The 20,242-nt window shown below is 34.8% G+C and overlaps 1 protein-coding gene across 1 annotated transcript in view; it reads right to left on the bottom strand.

The window, feature by feature from the left end:
* The window catches only part of FAM135A (family with sequence similarity 135 member A), a 119,796-nt gene extending 100,519 nt beyond the window's left edge, over window positions 1–19,277 (bottom strand). The window contains exons 1-4 of the mRNA XM_047102780.1: window positions 19,207–19,277; window positions 5,438–5,527; window positions 3,885–4,000; window positions 1,197–1,276 (exon numbers count right to left, since the gene is read on the bottom strand). Of these exons, the coding sequence (XP_046958736.1) occupies window positions 1,197–1,276; window positions 3,885–3,961 (157 nt within the window). The 5' untranslated portion in view covers window positions 3,962–4,000; window positions 5,438–5,527; window positions 19,207–19,277. The remainder of the gene's footprint in view (window positions 1–1,196; window positions 1,277–3,884; window positions 4,001–5,437; window positions 5,528–19,206) is intronic.
* Between the last annotated feature and the right edge of the window lie 965 nt (window positions 19,278–20,242).

A 20,242-nucleotide genomic window follows, 5' to 3' on the forward strand; every position in this document is an offset into this window, starting at 1 on the left:
GAATGTACATATTTTTGGTCATAAGCAAGAAGTCTCCCTGAGCATTTGAAGAGTCTTCAGAAAGAAAGAATAAACTCTCCATTTTGTACAATTCATTAAAATTTATCATAATCTAGCATTTTAGTACACATAGGATACTAAAAAGATAATCCTAAACACTTCAAATTCCTAAAATATTTTCTTAAATTTAAAAAATAGAGTGAATTATGGTCAGCATAGCTTTAGTGTTAGGTGTATTTTATTTTTAATGATACCTTCAAAATTCATTATTCATATTTGACATATATGTTAACTCACTAGAATGTTTCATTAACCATTTCATTTCCTAAATGTATAGAATGAAACAGGGTATACTGTATCAGGAAAGCTAAAAAATGCCCACTGATTATGTCAGGACCACCAGTTTGGGCTCAGACATTTTAATGCTGGTCTCTCCACAGAATGTAAGTAAATTACTGAACTGCTGTAATATATTCATCTTATACCTTATATATTGCTTTCTGGCATTTGTTTTGTTTTTTTGTTTTGTTTTGTTTTTTTACTGTAGTTAATCCAGACCAAAATGTAGCTAATAAATATTCTCAAAGGCATACTATAAAACTTTATCATAAAACACCTTTGTAATCATATATCAAATTATATGTACACATTCACTGTATATTTTTAAAAATTACATCTTACATGATGTAATTGATATCACCCCTACTTACGTTTGTTTTCATGGAAATTTCACATACATTCTTTCATTTGTTCTTCACAAGAAATCAAAAGACAAGGAACCTATAATCATGCTTGTTTTACTGAGGCCTTAAATATATTTCTTATAAAAGGTATTATAATGATACCCTTTAGTATCTTATATTTGTAATTAAAAAATGGTAATTTTTTTAAAGGAAGAAGACTTTTTAAAAAATTTATTTATTTTGAGAGAGACAAGGTGTGAGTGGGGGAGGGACAAAAAGAAAGGGAGAGAGGGAGAATCCCAAGTAGGCTCTGAGCAGGTCAGTGCACAGAGCCCAATGTGCTCAATCCCACAGACTGCGAGACCATGACCTAAGCCAAAATCAAGAGTTGGATGCTTAACCAACTGAGCCACCCAGGCGCCTCCAAAATAAGAATAATTATTAAATGTTATTATTAGCCATTATAATGATGCTTCAGATTTTCTTAAATGTTGAAAGTATTCCTTGGCTTACCTGCTGCATGTAACAAACTAGCTTCTACTCTGTGAGGAACTCTTGGTGGAATTTTCATAGATGCACGTATCTGGTAAAAACTGAAGAAAAATAGACAAAAAAATGATTTCAAAAAATATTTTAAAATATGCAATGCCCCAATATCTATATATCTGTATGCATTAAACAATAAAATTGTTCTACTTATATCATTTTCCCATAATATTTATTACTGGTGAAAAACAACAAGATCCACAGGTCAAATACCAGCATGAATAAAACCCAAAGGGAAACCAGCATATATATAAAGATGAATGAGAGAAACAAAAGAAATATATACAGCATTTCTTACTTTAAATGAGAGAATGTCATAGCAACCAGAGGAGTTAGTAAGGCATCTAAGACTTTCACTGCTTAATTTGGTTTATAAATCTGGACTGGCCTTATAACTTGTTTTGGGCAATACCATCTGGCAGAGATGAAGAATGCTAGTTGCAAGCCTAGGTCTTAAACGGTCTTCTTGCATAGATTCTCTCTTTGGACACTGCCTCCTCTGTGAAAATAAGCTGGAGGATGAGAGATCATAAAACAGAACTGAGTCCACCCAAGTAAGGCCATTCTGTATCAGCTAGCACCCAGCCAACCTTCCAGTTGAGTGTGAACTCATAACGGAGCCCAGCAAAGTCAGCCAGGCCAGCCCAGATGATCAAAACCATTCAGCTAATCCACAGACTTGTGAGCAAAAATAAATGTTTTATTTTCATTTCAATTCAAGCTTTGTGTTTGAAGCTTGTGTTTATTATTAGTTGCATATTGCCACAATACATATTAATATACAAATTGGTAACTTTGCAGTAGTATGTACCATAAGGAAAACTTCAAATATATGGCATTGATTTGGAGACTAATGTAACAGTTACAATTACAGAAGCAAGAAAAATGGGTAAACTACAGAGATTTTAAAAATGGTAACCCATGTAATATATCACAGAAACTTTTGTAAAATACACTGTCAGCAATAAGTTAGAAGAAGTTGGACAATGTATCTAAGAAACTTTGGGACTTGAGCAGGCTAATTTCCAGGCAGAATGATGAAAATGTCAACTCGTTGCTCCTTGCTAAGTATCATAAGGTTTTGCAAGAAAGAGATGAGCTAAAGAAAGAACTAGTCACTTTACAAACAGGACCTAGAGGGAATACAGATGGACTAGAACTTGTTAGATTGGAAAACAAAACCCCTTAAAGATTTTCCAAATAAAATGCTGCCATGGACAAAGATCATACCAAGAATATGACTATAAATCCCTTTCTTAAGATTGCTACAGAAACTAAAACAGTGTCTAAGTAGACATTCAATTTGACAAAAGGACTTTTAGGAAATTTAAGGGCATGATCCCACAGAATTCTGATCCCCAAATAGTGATTACATCTAGTAGTCATGTCTCAAAAGACAATTGTGGGTGTGGGTTCCAGAGCTTGGAATGAACTGTATCAGTCACAGAGAAGCCTCATAAAGTTTTTAAGTAAGTTTTACTAGCCTAAGAACTATCAACTTAGACTCCCGGGCTGGTCTCATAAGTTGCCTAGTCAACAGAATGGAGTGGAAGTAACAAGAGTGGCAATTCAAGGGGTCCTGCATCCTCTGCTCTCCTTCTTTGACTCCTGTCTCTGCCATAAAAATAAGTTCAGCCTGTCCTGCTGAGAAGTGAGAGACCATGTAAAGCAGAGGACAGCTGTTTTTATTTTTTCAACAAGATGGCAAAGCCAAGAGCAGCCAAAAGTAGTAAAACAAAACAAAACAACAACAAAAACTAATAGAAAATCTCTCTCACCCAACTTCTGTTACTCAGAGTTCCGTTACTACCACTCTTAGTACATTCCTTTAGGTTTTTTTCCCTGAGTTACTGCAAGCACTTCTAAACTGTCCCTTATGCTTCTATTTCTTCTACAACAATCAATCTAATATATCACAATCTTCATCATGTTAGTGTTTGTTGTAATAATAGTGACAATTTCATTCTTACTTGGAAACCACTGATGGCTGCCCAAATCCCTACTGTCAACTCTTCTCCAGACACTAAGAGCCCTTCACAAACATAACCTTTCATTTCTTTACTATCTTTTCTTCTGCAATTCTCCTAGAGAATATCTAATTTACTAAATATTCTTTAAAATAGCATATTCATTCCTATTTCCAAGGCTTGATTCATGCTGCTCTCTCCTACCAAGAGTTTTTCACTTCATCTTATGCCTACTTTGAACCGCACTCTCCATAATGACTTTCCTAACATATTAACCCAGAAAAAATGTCTTTCTGTTCTGATTCCTAGAGCACTTTCTATATACACTTCTTGAAAGATCATCATTTTGTTTCCACTTAGCTGTTTTGTGCATATATTTTATTTTTCCCATACACTATAAGCTTTTACAAGCAAAAATGAGATCTTATACATTTTCATAAAAGTCCTTTCAAGGCTCAGTACAAAATCATAAACGCACATTACATATATTCAGCATTATCATTAAATTCATATGAATAATTCTCAAACATCTACTTTAAAATAAAATTTTTCTAAGAAAATAATTATTTGAATACAGTTCATTGTTTTCCTTATATATACTGGAATATAAGTATGTAATTAAATTTAAATGGAAACTGTACACCTTTTCCTATGCAAGATATATAATCTTCATGATAAAAATACACACCCTCTCTGAAATAAATCCACATTGTAGAACTTGTTTAGCTCCACAGAGAATTCTACCATTGCTTGAACTTCAGTCATTTTCAATTTATACTCAGAAGACAAATCTGGTGACAGCACCTTGGTAAGAGAAGGCAGAAAAAAAATCACGAGAAGCACAACAAAATGCCAACTTAAGAAAACCATTAATATTTAAACATATTTCAGAGTATGATATATAGGCAGAAAATAAAAATGAAGCAATGAAGCAAATTAGTTCAGTGTACCTAACTTAGTCTATCCCAACTAAAGAGCACCAGAATCAACTAAATATACTTACTAATAATTTATGTACTAAATAGCAATAATCTATAATTTCAGGTATGTTCTAACAGAATGTATTTTCTAAGATTTGTTTCCCTTTGTGACATCTATGTAATAATAAATAATATAGCAAACTGCTAAAAGAAACTCTGGACTTTATCTATTACAGATAAAATAGTAAAGAAAAAAGTAAATAATCTAATTATTCACATTGCACATAAAGGCAACCCCAGAGTCAAAAAGAGAATTAGCATTCTTTAATTTCCATTAAAATTCATGAAGGTTTTTTTCTGTTACATGAAGTTCTTAAATTACTATTCATTTTTAAATTTCAAAAAAAAAATTTCCCTCATTACAAAAGCCTGAAGTATTCATTTAAGAGGTTTAAAAAAATATACACAAGCAAAAATAAAAACATTCACGATTCTATCCACTAAAATGTATACTTGGGTATATATTCTTCATATGTGTGTGCATTTGTAAAATTTCTATAAAAATGGGATCAAACCTCATGCATATTTTATAATCTGTTTATTTATTTAACTTTTTGATGAACACCTATGTCAATAAACATAATTTTATAATATTATTTTCAATTGTTTACTATTATAATTTAAACCATCTCCTATTATTGGGTATTTCAGTGGTTTCCATCTTTTCACTATTTCAAAAAAGTACTGTAACAATCATCTTTATCAGTAATACATGCTTTAAAACACAATTCAGAGTTAAGAAAGTGTTGAAAGACAATTCTCCAGTCTCCTGTTTCTGCATGTTTTGCAAGGAGACACTGACTGTCTCTGTTCCATGCTACTTTTCAGGGATGTATGTTTATCGAACAGTCTTAGAAGTCAGAGATAGTGTCTCATACTGGAACAAAGAGCAAATCTGTTTATTCCATTAGTAGAGATAGTCTCCCCCTGAGGCATAAGTCAGACAGACTTACTATCCATTATAAAAGATTTGGGTCCCCTGAGCTTGGGGTTCCTCTCCTATAATACAAACTACTCACATGCAGGTGTGGCCTGGTACTATAGCTACTGCTACTGCTACTGCTGTGAATACAACCCATCCTTTTCTTAGATCTAGGAGTAGTCTCCTGTCTTCTGCTCACATCCATGGCATTGTGGCAGGCCAACTTGTTAGCTTGCAAATGGGATAAAATCTCAGACCCTTCATAGTTTTTGAAATAGTTCTTCAGAGAAATTTGATAAATATTCTGATCTCTTAAATAGAAAAGTAACATATTCTTACCTCTGTTGGTTAAAGCTTCATTTTAACATTATTAAATAACCAAACTTGTACTTCCAGTTACTGATTCTTATTGAAAATATATTGTTCCCCCTGTGAGAAAGAAAGAAAATAACATTTTAAACATTTTGTTCTATTTTACACACAAAGAAGTCCATTTTAAGGAAACATATGCTTCATTACTTAACAATCTCAATTTATCTAAAAGATCTGTATCTTGCATAAGGCTTAAAAATAAGTTTTAGAGATTTTTCATTCACAGTTTCACTGATATCAATATTAACTATTATATCTTTGTTAAGGATTCACTGTGTATACTTCAAAGGGCAATAATACATAAGAATACTTTCTTAGTTCAGTGGCTCAAAAACAATCTTCATGAATCTTCAAAATATTATAAGCTTATTAATTTTTTAGATATAAAACTTACCATTTTAAAATAACTCCTTGGGTAGAGTAAGTAATTTCTGAAATTATAAATATATGAAATGTGCATGTGTGCATATGTACGTATGTACACACACACACACACACACACTTGAACTATTTTAAACATTTTTTTTTTTTAATTTTTTTTTTCAACGTTTATTTATTTTTGGGACAGAGAGAGACAGAGCATGAATGGGGGAGGGGCAGAGAGAGAGGAAGACACAGAATCGGAAACAGGCTCCAGGCTCTGAGCCATCAGCCCAGAGCCTGACGCGGGGCTCGAACTCACGGACCGCGAGATCGTGACCTGGCTGAAGTCGGACGCTTAACCGACTGCGCCACCCAGGCGCCCCTATTTTAAACATTTTGACAAAAAAGAATGCCTGGATATGCTATGGATAGTTTTGTTCACACCCCAAATATTTATAGCCTAAAAAATAAACCACTTGCCCTTGGTAAAATTACTTTAGATACTAAAAATATTAGAATAAAGATCACATTCACTCTTCTTCATAGATTTCTTTTCTTTATCATAAACATATAGACTTTACCACTTTCAATAACTGCTATTTTATTTGTTAGTAATTTATAACTAACATACATTAATATATTAGTTTCAAGTGTACAACATAGTGATTTGCTATTTTTATACCTTATGACCACTTCAATAGTTTTGGTTACCATCTGTCACTATATAAATTATTACATTATTATTGGCTAAATTCCCTATGTTGTACATTACATCTCTGTGATTTATTTATTTTATAACTGGGAATTTATACCTCTTAATTCCCTTCACCTATTTTGCCCATTCCCCTACCTCCATCCCCTCTGACAACTACCAGTTTGTTCTCTGTATCTATGAATCTGCTTCTGTTGTGTTCATTTGTTTTGTTTTAGATACCACATATAAGTGAAATCTCATGGTATCTATCTTTGTCTGCCTTTTTTTACTTTGTAAAACACCTTCTAGGTCCCATCATATTGCTACAAATGGCAAGATTTCATTCTTTTTTATGGTTAAGTAATATTAATGGTTAAGTAATTTATGGTTAAGTAATATTCCATATGGTTAAGTAAGATTCCAGCACATCTTATTTATTCATCCCTTGATGGATATATAGATTCCTTCCATATCTTAACTATTATAAATAATGCTACAATGAATATAGGGGTGCATACATCTTTTGGCATTAGTGTTTTCATTTTCTTTGGATAAATACCCAGAAGTAGAATGAATTACTGGATTGTATGGTATTTCTATTTTTAATACTTTGAGAAACATCCATACTGTCCTCTATGGTGGCTGCACCAATTTACATTACAACCAACAGTGCATGAGGGTTTCCTTTTCTCCACTTCCTCACCAATACTTGTTATTTCTCATCTTTTTGATACTAGTCATTCTGTCTGTTGTGAGGTGGTATCTCATTGTGGTTTTGATTTGCACTTCCCTGATGACTAGTGATGTTGAGCATCTTTTTATGTGTCTGTTGGCCATCTGTATGTCTTCTTTGGAAAAATGTCTATTCAGGTCCTCTGTCCATTTTTTAATTGGGTTGTTTGGGGGTTTTATTGCTATCAAGTTGTAGGAGTTCTTTATATATTTTGGCTATCAACTCCTTATCAGATACATCTTTGCAACTATCTTTTCCCATTCAGTAGGCTGCATTTTTGTTTGATTGATGGTGTCCTTCACTGTGCAAAAGCCTCTCAGTGTGATATAATCTCATTTGTTTATTTTTCCTGTTGTTGCCATTGCCTGAGGAGACATATATATATATATATATATATATATATATATATATATATGTATATAAAATACTGCTAAGCTCAATGCCAAAAAGCTTACTGCCTATGTTTTCTTTTAGAAGTTTTTTGGATGTAGGTTTTACATTTAAGTCTTTAATCCTTTTGGATTTTTTTTTAATCTGGTATAAAAAAATGGTCCAGTTTCATTATTTTGCATGTCTCTGTCCAGTTTTCTTAGCACCATTTATTGAATAGATGGTCTTTTCCCCATAGATTTCTGCCTCCTGTCACAGATTAACTGATCCTATAAGCTGGGTTTATTTCTGGGCTCTCTACTCTGTTACATAGATCTTTATGTCTGTTTTTGTGCTAGTACCATACTGTTTTGATTACTATAGCTTTGTAGTATAATTTGAAACCAGGGACCGATACCTCCAGCTTTGTTTTTTCTTCTCAAGACTGCTTTGATATTTAAGGTCTTTTGTTGTTCCATACAAATTTTAGGATTATTTGTTCTAGTTCTGTGAAAAATGTCAATGGTATTTTGACAGGGATTGAACTCAGTCTGTAGATTGCTTTGGGTACTATGGACATTTTAACAATATTAATTTTTCTAATCTATAAGCATGATATATCTTTCCATTTATGTCATCTTCAATTTTTTTCTTCAATGTCTTAACAGTTTTCAGAGTACAGGTCTTTCACCTCCTCGGTTAAATTTATTCCTAGGTATTTTATTCTTCTTGATGCAATTGTTTCCCTTTTTCAAAGGGGGAGCATCTTCTTGATAGTGATCTAGTTTTGACCATGCAAATCAGGACAAAACCCCAAAGAATGGTAAAACAAAAAGATGGAAAGATTCTGGACTCCTGAATAGCTTCACAGAGCACAGATGTCCTACCTATCTAGACTGCTCAGCCTTTTATGTCTTATAACTCTTTGTTACAGCAACAACAACTAACCTATACTCTAATATGCCACCCACTGCAAGCTATTTGCAAAAGAAGCAGCCAGATCATCCTTTATATACTGCATAACATATATATTTAATACTATACAGTTATACATAATTTGTAGTATATTTTAATGTTATATAATAATATACATTATTTGAAAAGAACCTAAATTATATCTCTTTCCTCTCTTCCAAACCTTCAGTGGTTTCCCACAATACTCAGTAAAATTCCTTTACGACAGCCTATATGTTGGCTTCATATAATCTGTATCTTCTATAACTTCTCTGACCTTATCTCCTACCACTCCGCCCACTAGTTTCCTTGCTATTCCTCAAACACACCAAATATATTCCTACTCCAGGACATTTCCATTTGTTCTCTGGAACACTCTTCCCTCCCAATATTTTATTTTATTTTATTTTATTTTTAATTTTTTTTTAACGTTTATTTTTGAGACAGAGAGAGACAGAGCATGAATGGGGGAGGGTCACAGAGAGAGGGAGACACAGAATCTGAAACAGGCTCCAGGCTCTGAGCTGTCAGCACAGAGCCCGACACGGGGCTTGAACCCATGGACCGTGAGATCATGACCTAAGCCGAAGTCGGACACTTAACCGACCGAGCCACCCAGGCGCCCCTCCCTCCCAATATTTTAATGACTCACTCTTCCACCTCTTTCCAGTCTTGAACTCAAATAGCCCTTTCCTGGGCACACTATCTAAAATAGTAACTCTCAAAAAAAATGAACTAAATAGTAACTCTCCTGGTACATCCTTTTTCCTCCCTTATGTTTTTTTGTTTTCCCTCAAACTTATCTCCATCTAACAAATGAAAGGCTTTAATTTATTAGTTTTTATTATTTTTCCCCACTAACATGTAAGCTTTATAATGGCAGGAATTCTTCTTCTTTTTTTTTTAATCTTTATTTTTTTTGAGAGAGAAAAAGGCAGAGAGAGAGAGAGAGAGAGCACCTGCCACTAGGGGAGAGGCAGAGAGAGAGGGGACACAGAATCTGAAGCTGGCTCCACGCTGACAGCAGAGAGCTCAATGCAGGGCCCAAACTCATGAACCACGAGATCATGACCTGAACCAAAGTTGGACGCTTTACTGACTGAGCTACCCAGGTGTCCCTAAGCCACCCAGACACCCCTAAAGGCAGGATTTCTGACTACTCTGTTCACAGCTGTCTCCCCACTGCCTGACACCCAGTAGGCACTCAATTTAATATTTAACAAAGATTTAATAAATTAACATGGACTCTTCCATAAATATTAAATGTAACTATTTTTCTATTTAAACCCAACCAACTTGAAGAAAGGAATTATTACACTGTTATAAGGAAAACAAGAGACATGCATGAATAAACTTTTATGATAAAATTCCTTTACTAGCATATGTTCTAGGTCTGTTTGTAACATCTTTCACTCTTCCTCTCGTATTCTGCTGTTTTTTGTTCTATTGTTACTGTCTCATTTTTCTCAAATCCATGTCTTTTTATTGATTATTCTCTAAGTAGAAATATATAATACATGTACAGGAATAGACAGAGTGATGCTGATAAATCTGATTTTCATTCCCCCTCAAAAAAGGAGTAAACAATTATTTTTATGTTTAAGTATTGGTAGAAGAAAAATTTCAAAGAAGGACTAAAGGAAAAGGAGAATAGGCAAAAAGAGAAGGACAAGAAAAACTCAGAGGACTCTCACAGTCAAAGAGGATCTGTGTGATTCTCTTCTCATAAACTCATAAACTTCCCTTTTCCCATTACAGGGAGCAACTGCCACATAGGTATAGCCAATTCTTGCTGGCCCAGAGATGTCAGCAGTTCTAAGTTTTCAAGGAGAAATTGGAAAAATTTTTTTTCTGAAGATGAAATCTACTAAACTTCAGATGTTGCCAAACAGCTAAAAAATAAACAAAAACAAACAAACAATACCTATGTAGTTCAAATCAAATTCATCTACAGGGCAAATGCATTTAGAGTTTGCAATCTCTCACTAACACAGATTCTTAGGCATTCTGCTCCTCAGGAAAAGGATCTTTCATGAAACAGAAAAATCCTGGTCTGTCCTCTCTTAAGAATGAAAGAAGGTGAAGAAAGAACATCTTTCCTTTTACCCAGATGATGTCTGGGAACTCTGCTCCACAGTCAGCTTGCTGGCTTAGAATCTGTCACTTTAATCTGAGCATTTGGAGCTACGGGGATAAGCTGATTTACCTGAGACTAAATTGTTCTTTCTGTTTCCTGGACCTGGCAAAGTAGCTAAACAGAATAATTTGAGAGGTCTGTTGAAGTAGGATTCCTTCCTGGGCCATTACCTAGGTCCCTAAGAGAATTTAGCTGACTAAACTACAAACTCCAATCCAAAGAAGGCACTGGGGACCTCAAACAGAAACTGACTCTGATACTAAATGGGAAATTTATACTGAAAGGCTCTTATACTGACAGGGAGAACAATCTGACAATTACCTTATAATACCTCAGGAAAATATAGCTTACTTCCAAAGAAACAAAGTCACCTGTTAACCTGCAAGAGAAGTTCTTGGCCCTCTAGAGCTGCTCTGTCCAACACAGTGGCCCCTAGACACACCTGGCTATTGAACAATTAAAATGTGACTACAGTGACCGAAGAATTGAATTTTTAATTTTAAAGTAATTTAAATTTTATTTATTTTTTTTAGTAATTTAAATTTTAATCCAAACACTAACACAGTATAAATTTTTCCACTGAACATAACTTTATCATTTTGATAGGACTATGTTCTATTTTAACTGTTAAAAATGTAGTACACTAATTGAGATATGCTCTAAGCATAAAGTACACACCAGATTTCAAAGACTTAGTACAGAAAAAGAACACAAATATCTCATTAATATGTTTATATATTTATCACATCTTGAAATAATATTTTAGATATGTTGGGTTAAATAAAATATATTATAAAAATTAATTTTCCCAGCTTATTTTATTTTTTAAAATGTAGCTACTAGAAAGTTTTAAATTACATAATACAAAGGTCTATTGAATATGTTAGTCTAGGAATACCAAGCCATCTCTTTAACTGATGGAATGTGTAGTAACTGCCCCAGAAATAGCACTAGGTACATAAAAACCATGCATATTTTCTAAGACTATAGAGATGTTGACTCCCATCAGATCAGCTGAGAGACCTCCAATATCCACAAAGGGGAGTCCAGATATGGATATCTAGAAAAATGTGGGAGATGCTCATAAATCATCTATACTAATCCTAAAGCAAAAGCTAACCACTAACCATTTTGAACACAGTCTGAATTCATAAGTGTTATCAGAAGTCTATAAGGATGTGGAAATACCTGAAACTAAGAGGCACAGCTTAGAGGTTCCTTAAGATGAACTGGAGACCACAAGGGATGACCAGATCCTCTCACAGAAATAAAAAAACTAACAGCCTTGACTCAAACTGCAGACCCAGTTTGAGATGGATGTTCTTTCTCCTAAGGAAGAGAGTAAAGGAGTTGAAAAATTAGAACTCTGAGACACTCCCTTTGCCAACGCAAGGAATAAAGGAATCACTTCTATCAATTACAGAGCCAACAACTCCAGCTTCTAGATTCTATCCCCAAGTTAGCAGCCATGGCACAAATGGGTTCAGCGATGACAGGCTGAATAATGATGCCTAATCTTATGTAGAAGATACTAAAGACATAACGTAAGGCAAAAATCACTTATGGGCCAACTTACTCTTAAATTCCCCTAGAAAGTTTCCACGTTGACAATCAATATACCATTTACCAGTGAGTAAAACACGTTTCACTTTGTTTTCCAGCTTTAGGAAAAAATTCACTGTTTCTTCAGCTGAACACTAAACACAGTAACCTTGCATTTAGGGGCCATATTGTACAAAAAATAAACACATCTTTAAATGTTCATATTCAATATAGCGAGAAACTCCAAATATGACAGACATATAGGAACTGATACCAAATGAAGGAACAACACATTCAAGCCCAAATAGATGAGGGGTTTACACTTTGAGAGAGATGTGGGGCCTGAGACTGACATTTGGGATCTGGAACCAACAGAGGAAAGCATCTAATACGTACAGTTCAATTCAAATATGTTAAATACGAATATGATGGGAACAAAGAAGGAGGTTAACTCAATCCATTTGTTACTAGCTAGTCAGCTTTGGATTCATTTTCTTGGGCCTTCTCCTAATGAATAAGCAGGAAGCTCAAAATAGGAGCACCTTCAGAAGCCTTCAAAATGCTGTTCTCCTAACTTTGTGAAAAAAGTACTCTTATAACAGTCAAGTGCTACAGCAAACTGAGAAAAGTCTGAAGATGTGTACTTTGGGTGTGGGAGTGTGCTGAGCTGCCACCTTTTCTAAATCCCACTCACCTAGAGCATTGTAGAACTCCAATCTACATAGGCTCAGGCCCCTACAGTCTTTGAGCTAATCCTGACCAAGTCAGACTACACAACAGCAAACTGAGAACAATCAACCAGTGATATCTGGATTAGTTGTGCATCCCTAACCCTGCCATCTGGTATAATTCTGGCCACCTAAACTGGTTAAGTCTACATTGGTTGGTTCAGTCTAAATATCAGTCTAAATATCTAAACATCTGAATATGTTATTTCTTGATTTACATTTAGTTCTCTTTCTGTTTGGCTGAAGCCCTGACACCCTGCTCAGCTTTGTAAGCTCCCTCTTGCAGGGGCTAAACATGCTAAGTCACTGTATTATATCCTGCTCTAAAATGGCCAAGCCACCTGTCACTTGCCTGACTCTGAAGTTCATACCATTCAGATGGCTTTTAACCCTCTTTTTGCCTTCACAATATTTCACATGCACAACACACTTTCATCAGTAACATCTCTCATTTCAAAAACTGATTCACAGTGAAGATGAGCTTATCTACTAAGGAAGATGTAAATTAAGGAAGATCACTGGTCTAGAAACTTTTGCTGCTAGTGATTACTCATCACAATGAATTCCTGAGAGTCAGCCATATGCTATACTGCCCAAATTACAGAAATATTTAAGAAGAGAAAAGAGTACTAAATTCTTCTCTTTTAGAGACAGGGGAAGAGGAGACCTTCCAAAGGGAAAATAATGAGAACAGCTTGACAGACAAAGTATATTTGAAATAGCTGTATGTTTCTCTACTGATATCAGATATAAACCCAACAGCACTATCAAATTGAAACCAAATACAAACATTCAGAACTTTTTGGAGTACCTACTATTATACCAGTAACTTTATGTGATTTCATTTAATTCTCATAAAAATCTGAAAAGAGCTATCATTACTCCACTTTACAGGTAAGGGAACTAAAGAGCAAAATGTGTATATAACTTATCCAAGATTACAGTTAAGAAATAATGGAAAAATGACAAAACCTTCAAATGTGCCAAACTACATGGCCTAAATTTAAACTTACATAATTGTAAAGTCCACACCTGACCTGTTTTGGAAATAGATTGAATAATCATCAAGCCATGAGATAAATATGCCCCCACTAAAAGAAAAACTGAAATCAGAATGCAGCATTAATGAAAAAAATAATCCTTGATAAATTAACCACATTTAATTTTCCATGTAATTAGCATTTTTCTCTAATTATGAAATCTTCAAATGTCTCACATCCCACACCTAGAAACACAAAATCTGAAATTGTAAAGGCACTGTTATCTTCTAATTTCTTTAAAATTTGGTTTTGAACAGTTATTATCTAATAAAAGAGAAATACATGATTACTAATCTTAGAACTGGCACTTAGATTAAGAAGAAAGCATTCTCAAAACAAAATACTGTTCACTTTGGCGGTGCATGGGTGGCTTAGTAGGTTAAGTATCTGAGTCTAAATTTCAGCTCAGGTCATGATCACCATTCGTGAGACTGAGCCCCATGTCAGGCACTAGGATTATCTTTCTCTCTCTCTCTCTCTCTTTCTGCCCCTCCCCCAGCTCATGCACATGCTCTCTCTCTCAATCAAAATAAATAAATAAGCATTAAAAAAAAAAACATTCTTCACTTTGGATAACTGTATTAAATGTGATAGAAAATCCATACAAAGAATTTTTTTTAAACACTGAAAGAATGTTGGTAACTTCTGAGAGTATTCCCATGGTTGACTTACTAAATGAGAATGACATAAACAGACAAATAACTTCTATTGCTCATTATGGGACACTTAATGAAAGCTACCTCTGACATTATATCAACAATGAGAAAACAGATTTAATTTATTAAACCCAGCTCACATAAACTTTTCAGGGACACATCAATGACATAAAACAAATCTGCCAGTAACTTAATACAGAATTCCTTTGAATGTAGTATATTATTTACTTAAAAAAAAACAAGAACAGCCCAAATGACCAAAAACTAGTTACCTCTTTTAACATGAAGAGAAATTCACAAAGAACCACAGCCATTATCTACTACCTAGTTCAGGGAGCTGCCCAGCATCCCTTAAAATATTTCATCATATTGGTTATCTCAACAGACAACAAAGCTCAGAACCAGAACAAAAATAAGTATAATGCTCTCTTCGAAAAATATTATTTTTTAAAAAAAATTTTGGGGACGCCTGGGTGGTTCAGTCAGTTAAGTGTTTGACTTTGGTTTAGGTCATGATCTCACGGTCCATGAGTTCAAGTCCCACATTGGGTTCTGTGCTGACAGCTCAGAGCCTGGAGCCTGCTTCAGATTCTGTGCCTCCCTCTCTGTTTCTCCCCCACATGTGCTCTGTCTCTCTGTCTCTCAAAAATGCATAACTATAAAAAACAATTAAAAAAATTTTTTTAAATATTTATTTATTTTGAGAGAGAGACAGAGTGTGAATGGGGGAGGGGAAGAGAGACAGGGAGACACCGAATCCAAAGCAGGCTCCAGGCTCCTAGCACAGAGCCTGACACAGGGCTCAAATTCATGAATGGTGAGATCATGACCTGAGCTGAAGTTGGATGCTTAACCTACTGAGCCACCCAGGAACGCCTCTTTGAAAAATATTCTAAGAAACAAACAATGCTTTCATAAAAGTCTATGCTATCTTGCTTTCTTTAGTCTAGCAGTAACTTTGATGTCAGAGAGATGTGGCTTCTAATCCAGACTTACTAAATCTTACTTTTCTCAAATGGGGAAATATTTGTAACTTCTAGGTCAAAAGGTAAGAATTAAAAAGATTTTATACACACACACACATGAAGCCATAAGCATGGTACTTGGTACATGGTGCTCAATAAATAGCTGATACTATGATTTTATTTTATGTCAACTTTTTTTCCTTTTTTATTAGGTTTTTATTTTAATTCCAGTATAGTTAAAATACAGTATTATATCAGCTTTAGGTGTACAATAAAGTGATTCAACAATTCCTTACATCTCAATATGTTAATTTTTTTTAAGTAGGCTTCATGTCCAGCACATAGCCCAAAATGCAGGACTTGAATTCATGACCCTGAGATCAAGACTTGTGCTGAGATCTAGAGTCAGATGCTTAACTGATAAGGTGCCCCTTATCTCAATTTTTAAAATAAGACTTCATTTAGAGAAACAATGTAACTCAACTAAATAGGTTTTTATTACCAGTTTCAATTTCGTGGTTTAAAAATACTGTGATTTAGGAGGTGCCTAGGTGGCTCAGTAGGTTAAGCGATCAGCTCTTGGTTTCAGCTTAGGTACGATCTTGCAGTTTGTGAGACAGAGCCCCATGTCGGGCTCTGCTCTGACTGCGTACAGCCTGCTTGGGATTCCCTCTCTCCCTCTCTCTCTACCCCTCCCCTGCTTGTGCTTGCACTCTCTCTCTCTCAAAATAAATAAACTTAAAAATATATATTGTCATTTGCAGGCCATCAGACCTTAAAGGGAAAAGAGTTGGCTTCCACTAAGATCTTAGGTGTTGAGAAAAACCAGGGGAAAAAAGAAGGAAACGTGAATATTACAACTCTCTATTCAAAAATTTTTTCTACTGATTTCACTCCCTAAAGACATTTCTTTGGTTCCCCCTAACTGGAGGGCTATTTCAGAACTCTTCTACAAAACTGGGGCCCTTGGCAAGCATTATATTATATAATTATCATACTTTGAAATAAAATTACTAATTTTATAGAATAGGACTAGTGACACCTATACTCTAATCTTACCCTCCTGAGGAAAAGAATGAATTTTCAGTAAGCCTGAGGACAAGTGAGGGTGGTTTTAACATATGGGGTCCTCAATTCCAGAAGACAAAGGTGATGGCAAAGGAAATATAGGCTTCTAAGGTCTGAAACTGTGACTGTCAATAAGCCCTGACCTTGCTGTTTAGACATTTACAGTGAGCAGTACTTCCAGTTGCAGGCCATGACTTATACTGGCAACTTGAAGACATCAAGCAGCAGATGTCAGAGATACCAATGACCTAAAAACAATCTTGAATGAAGCAGCTGCATCCCATAAGACAACTTCAAGGGGATTTCAAAAAGGAATACTTCTATTTTTGATTATATTAAGAACTGTAGCAAAAGGACATTTCATAAAACTTGACAGAAATGTTCCAAAATACTATTAATTATAGACTTCTATATTGATAATATAATGTAGAAATACTTTCTGTATTATGGATGGTGTAAAGAGACTTAATCCCATAAAAGGAAATATGCTATATTTTCTCAGGATATTGTTTTGGTTGAGAGATAGCTCATGAGGATTATTTCATCAAAATAAGAAGGCGTTATTCAAGCAGGAGAGACCTGGTATAATCTGGGACAATATGCCTGGCACCTCTATATTCCTGTTAAGAAAAAAGAGGCTAATTTTTATTAAATTTAGCACATTACTGATAACTAAGCATGCATTTATTTAAAAATGCTTATCTTTAAAAATAAAATGGTGAAACCCATTATGGAGCTGTTTCACTCTTCCTTCTGAAAAATCTAGACCTAACAACCAGTGCTTTGTAACTTTTCTAAAAAATCATTGAGTTCATTAAGCTTTTATTTTTGTATCACCATTCTGCTTATTCTTATTCATTTCCAGACTTTCTTCTTGACAAACAACTCAAGGAAAAGAAAAATAAAAAACACATTCCTCGAGGTGCCTGGGTGGCTCGTCGGTTAAGCATCCAACTTCGGCTCAGGTCATGACCTCACAGTTCGTGAGTTCGAGCCCTGCATCAGGCTCTGTGCTGACAGCTCAGAGCCTAGAGCCTGCTTCCTATACTGTGTCTCCCTCTCTCTCTATCCCTCCCCCACTCATGCTCTGTGTGTCTTTCTCTCTCTCTCAAAAATAAAGACATTAAAAAATTAAAAAAAAACCACATTCCTCATTTCAAATCTATGTGCACCCACCTCTAGCCATTCACTTAAATACACACAGATACATACCACAACATTCACTTTTAAGCAGTTTTTCCTCAATACCCAGAATCAAAGTGAAGGAAATTCTTGCCCTTTCTAATTCCTAAAGAACCCCCACTGTCAAGGGTATATTTCTACAATAAACAAAACTAAAATATAAGACAACAGAAAATTATGTAGGTAACCAAAGTGACATGAATAACTCCTACATTTTTCAGTGTCAAATCCTGACAAAGGGCATTTTAATTCTATATACTGAATGCAACAGTATCTGTTTCATTGTAATATGAACATTAGTATAAGCTAGTATATAGTTCACCAGCACTCTACTAGATTTTTCACAGAAGTCTAAAATTAAATTAAAAAATTGAAGTTCCAGTTTGATCTGGAATTTAAGCATTCAATTATTCTCTTACACAGTCTAAAAGAGATGGAAATAAAGTATTTATATAGCAAGTTTTGCCTGTGGTGGCCCTAAGTATCTTTAAATAAGGCTTTCTTTGCCACTGAAAGATCACTGAGTGGCCACCTTTTTTACCCACTTATTACAGGTAGAAACACCTACCTATAGAGGTTAAGTGGCTTCTACAAATTAATGTCATGAGTCATCATAATAGTTTAGATCTTCTTAATGTTTATTTACTTTTGAGAGAGACAGAGAGAGAGAGAGCAAGCACGCGGCTGGGGGACAGACAGAGAGAGGGAGACACCGAATCTGAAACACGCTCCAGGCTCTGAGCTGTCAGCACAGAGCCCGACCTGGGGCTGGAACTCATGAACTGTGAAATCATGACCGGAGCCGAAGTTAGGCACTTAACCGACTGAGCCACCAGATGCCCCTAGTTTAGATCTTCTGACTTCAAGTCCTGTGCCTGTTGTCCACCATAATTTTTTTTTTTTTAATTTCTAAGAGCACAGAATCAACACACTAAAAAAAACAAAAAACAAAAAACAAAAAAACAACAACAAGAATTTGTAGGCATTTACTTTTTTCATGAATTGCTACCTAAAAATAAAAAAGATTTGTCTTTGAAAGATGGAAAGCTTCCTTCAGAAGCAGCAGTTATCTCTATTTGCATTGGAAAAATCACTTTAAAAAAGTCTTAAAAGTTGAGCAGTTCATCACCTCTTACCACACACAATAATTGCTGGTTCTTCCAAGAGGTGTGGCTTAATGACACTGGATCCTAAATTGTATTTCCCTCCACTTTTATTTCTAGTATCACTTTGAGTAAGAAACTACATTTTTTTGCCTTGGTGTCTCCCTTCTGTACAACAGAAACAGAAAAATTTAAGTCCTACCTGACATAGACAATGTAAGGAAGAATTTACTGTTTGTGGACTGCTTTGAGATTCCAGAATGAAATACATAATCCAGTTGATCTTCAACCCTAGAATAAAGGCAAACTTCACTGAAAGTAACTGCTTCAGCAGATGCCTTCAAAATAAAATACTACACCATTATTTAAACAGAGCGGTTTTATGTAAATTAAATGGTGGGGGTTCCAACACTGGTTAGAAAGGTCTTTTGCCCAATTCAAAAATTTAATACTTCTATTCTCACATATTTTTCATTCAGTAGGCACATTACACCTATTCTTAAATTAGTAGAAATTATATGCATTTATTAAAGAGAACAGAGACCCTCAAGAAAATGATGCAATCAGTTGCAATAGTAAATATATAAAATAGCAAATTAACGAATTCTCTAAAATAAAATTTGTTAAATTTCATTTAAGGTCAGCTCTTGGACAACTGTATTTACTGAAGGGCAACAAAATTTCCAAATTTTAACCTTATGTTTGTAGATCAGCCTTTAACAAATCTTAACCCTTTATACTTTCATCAAGTCTATATTCAACTTACTTCTTCTGACATATAAACGTAATTCTTAGAAATTAAAGGTTCAATCAGTAAATATAAGAGGTTTATTGCTACTGTCACTCTTTTGATGATATTCCCAGTGAGGGAAGAAAAGAGATAAAAGAGATTTTATTAAATTGGAAGCTGAATTAAGAATACTAAGAGGATACCTAGCTTAGGTAGAAAGCACAAGAGACAACTCTTCAGAGATATAATGAAAAGTAAAACAGACTGAAGAGGCTATGAAAAAGCAAAAAACAAAAACAAAACAAAACCTCAAAACACCAAAAGCAGTTTGAGAGAGAGAGAGAGAGAAACACCCAAGATTAGATAACAGAAATAAAGGAATAAAGGAAAAGGACGGGAGGACGCGAGCCATCAGACGGAAACTGATGAAACAGGGTACCAAAAAGAGCTAAAGATTATGGGAGTAAGGGCCTGCGAAGGTAAGGTGGGGCACCGAAGGAACTCCAGC

Source organism: Lynx rufus, unplaced genomic scaffold (genome assembly GCF_022079265.1).
Source record: "Lynx rufus isolate CCGP_SWC_20201006 ecotype Redwood Valley unplaced genomic scaffold, mLynRuf1.p SCAF_6, whole genome shotgun sequence".
In the NCBI taxonomy this organism is placed as follows: domain Eukaryota; kingdom Metazoa; phylum Chordata; class Mammalia; order Carnivora; family Felidae; genus Lynx; species Lynx rufus.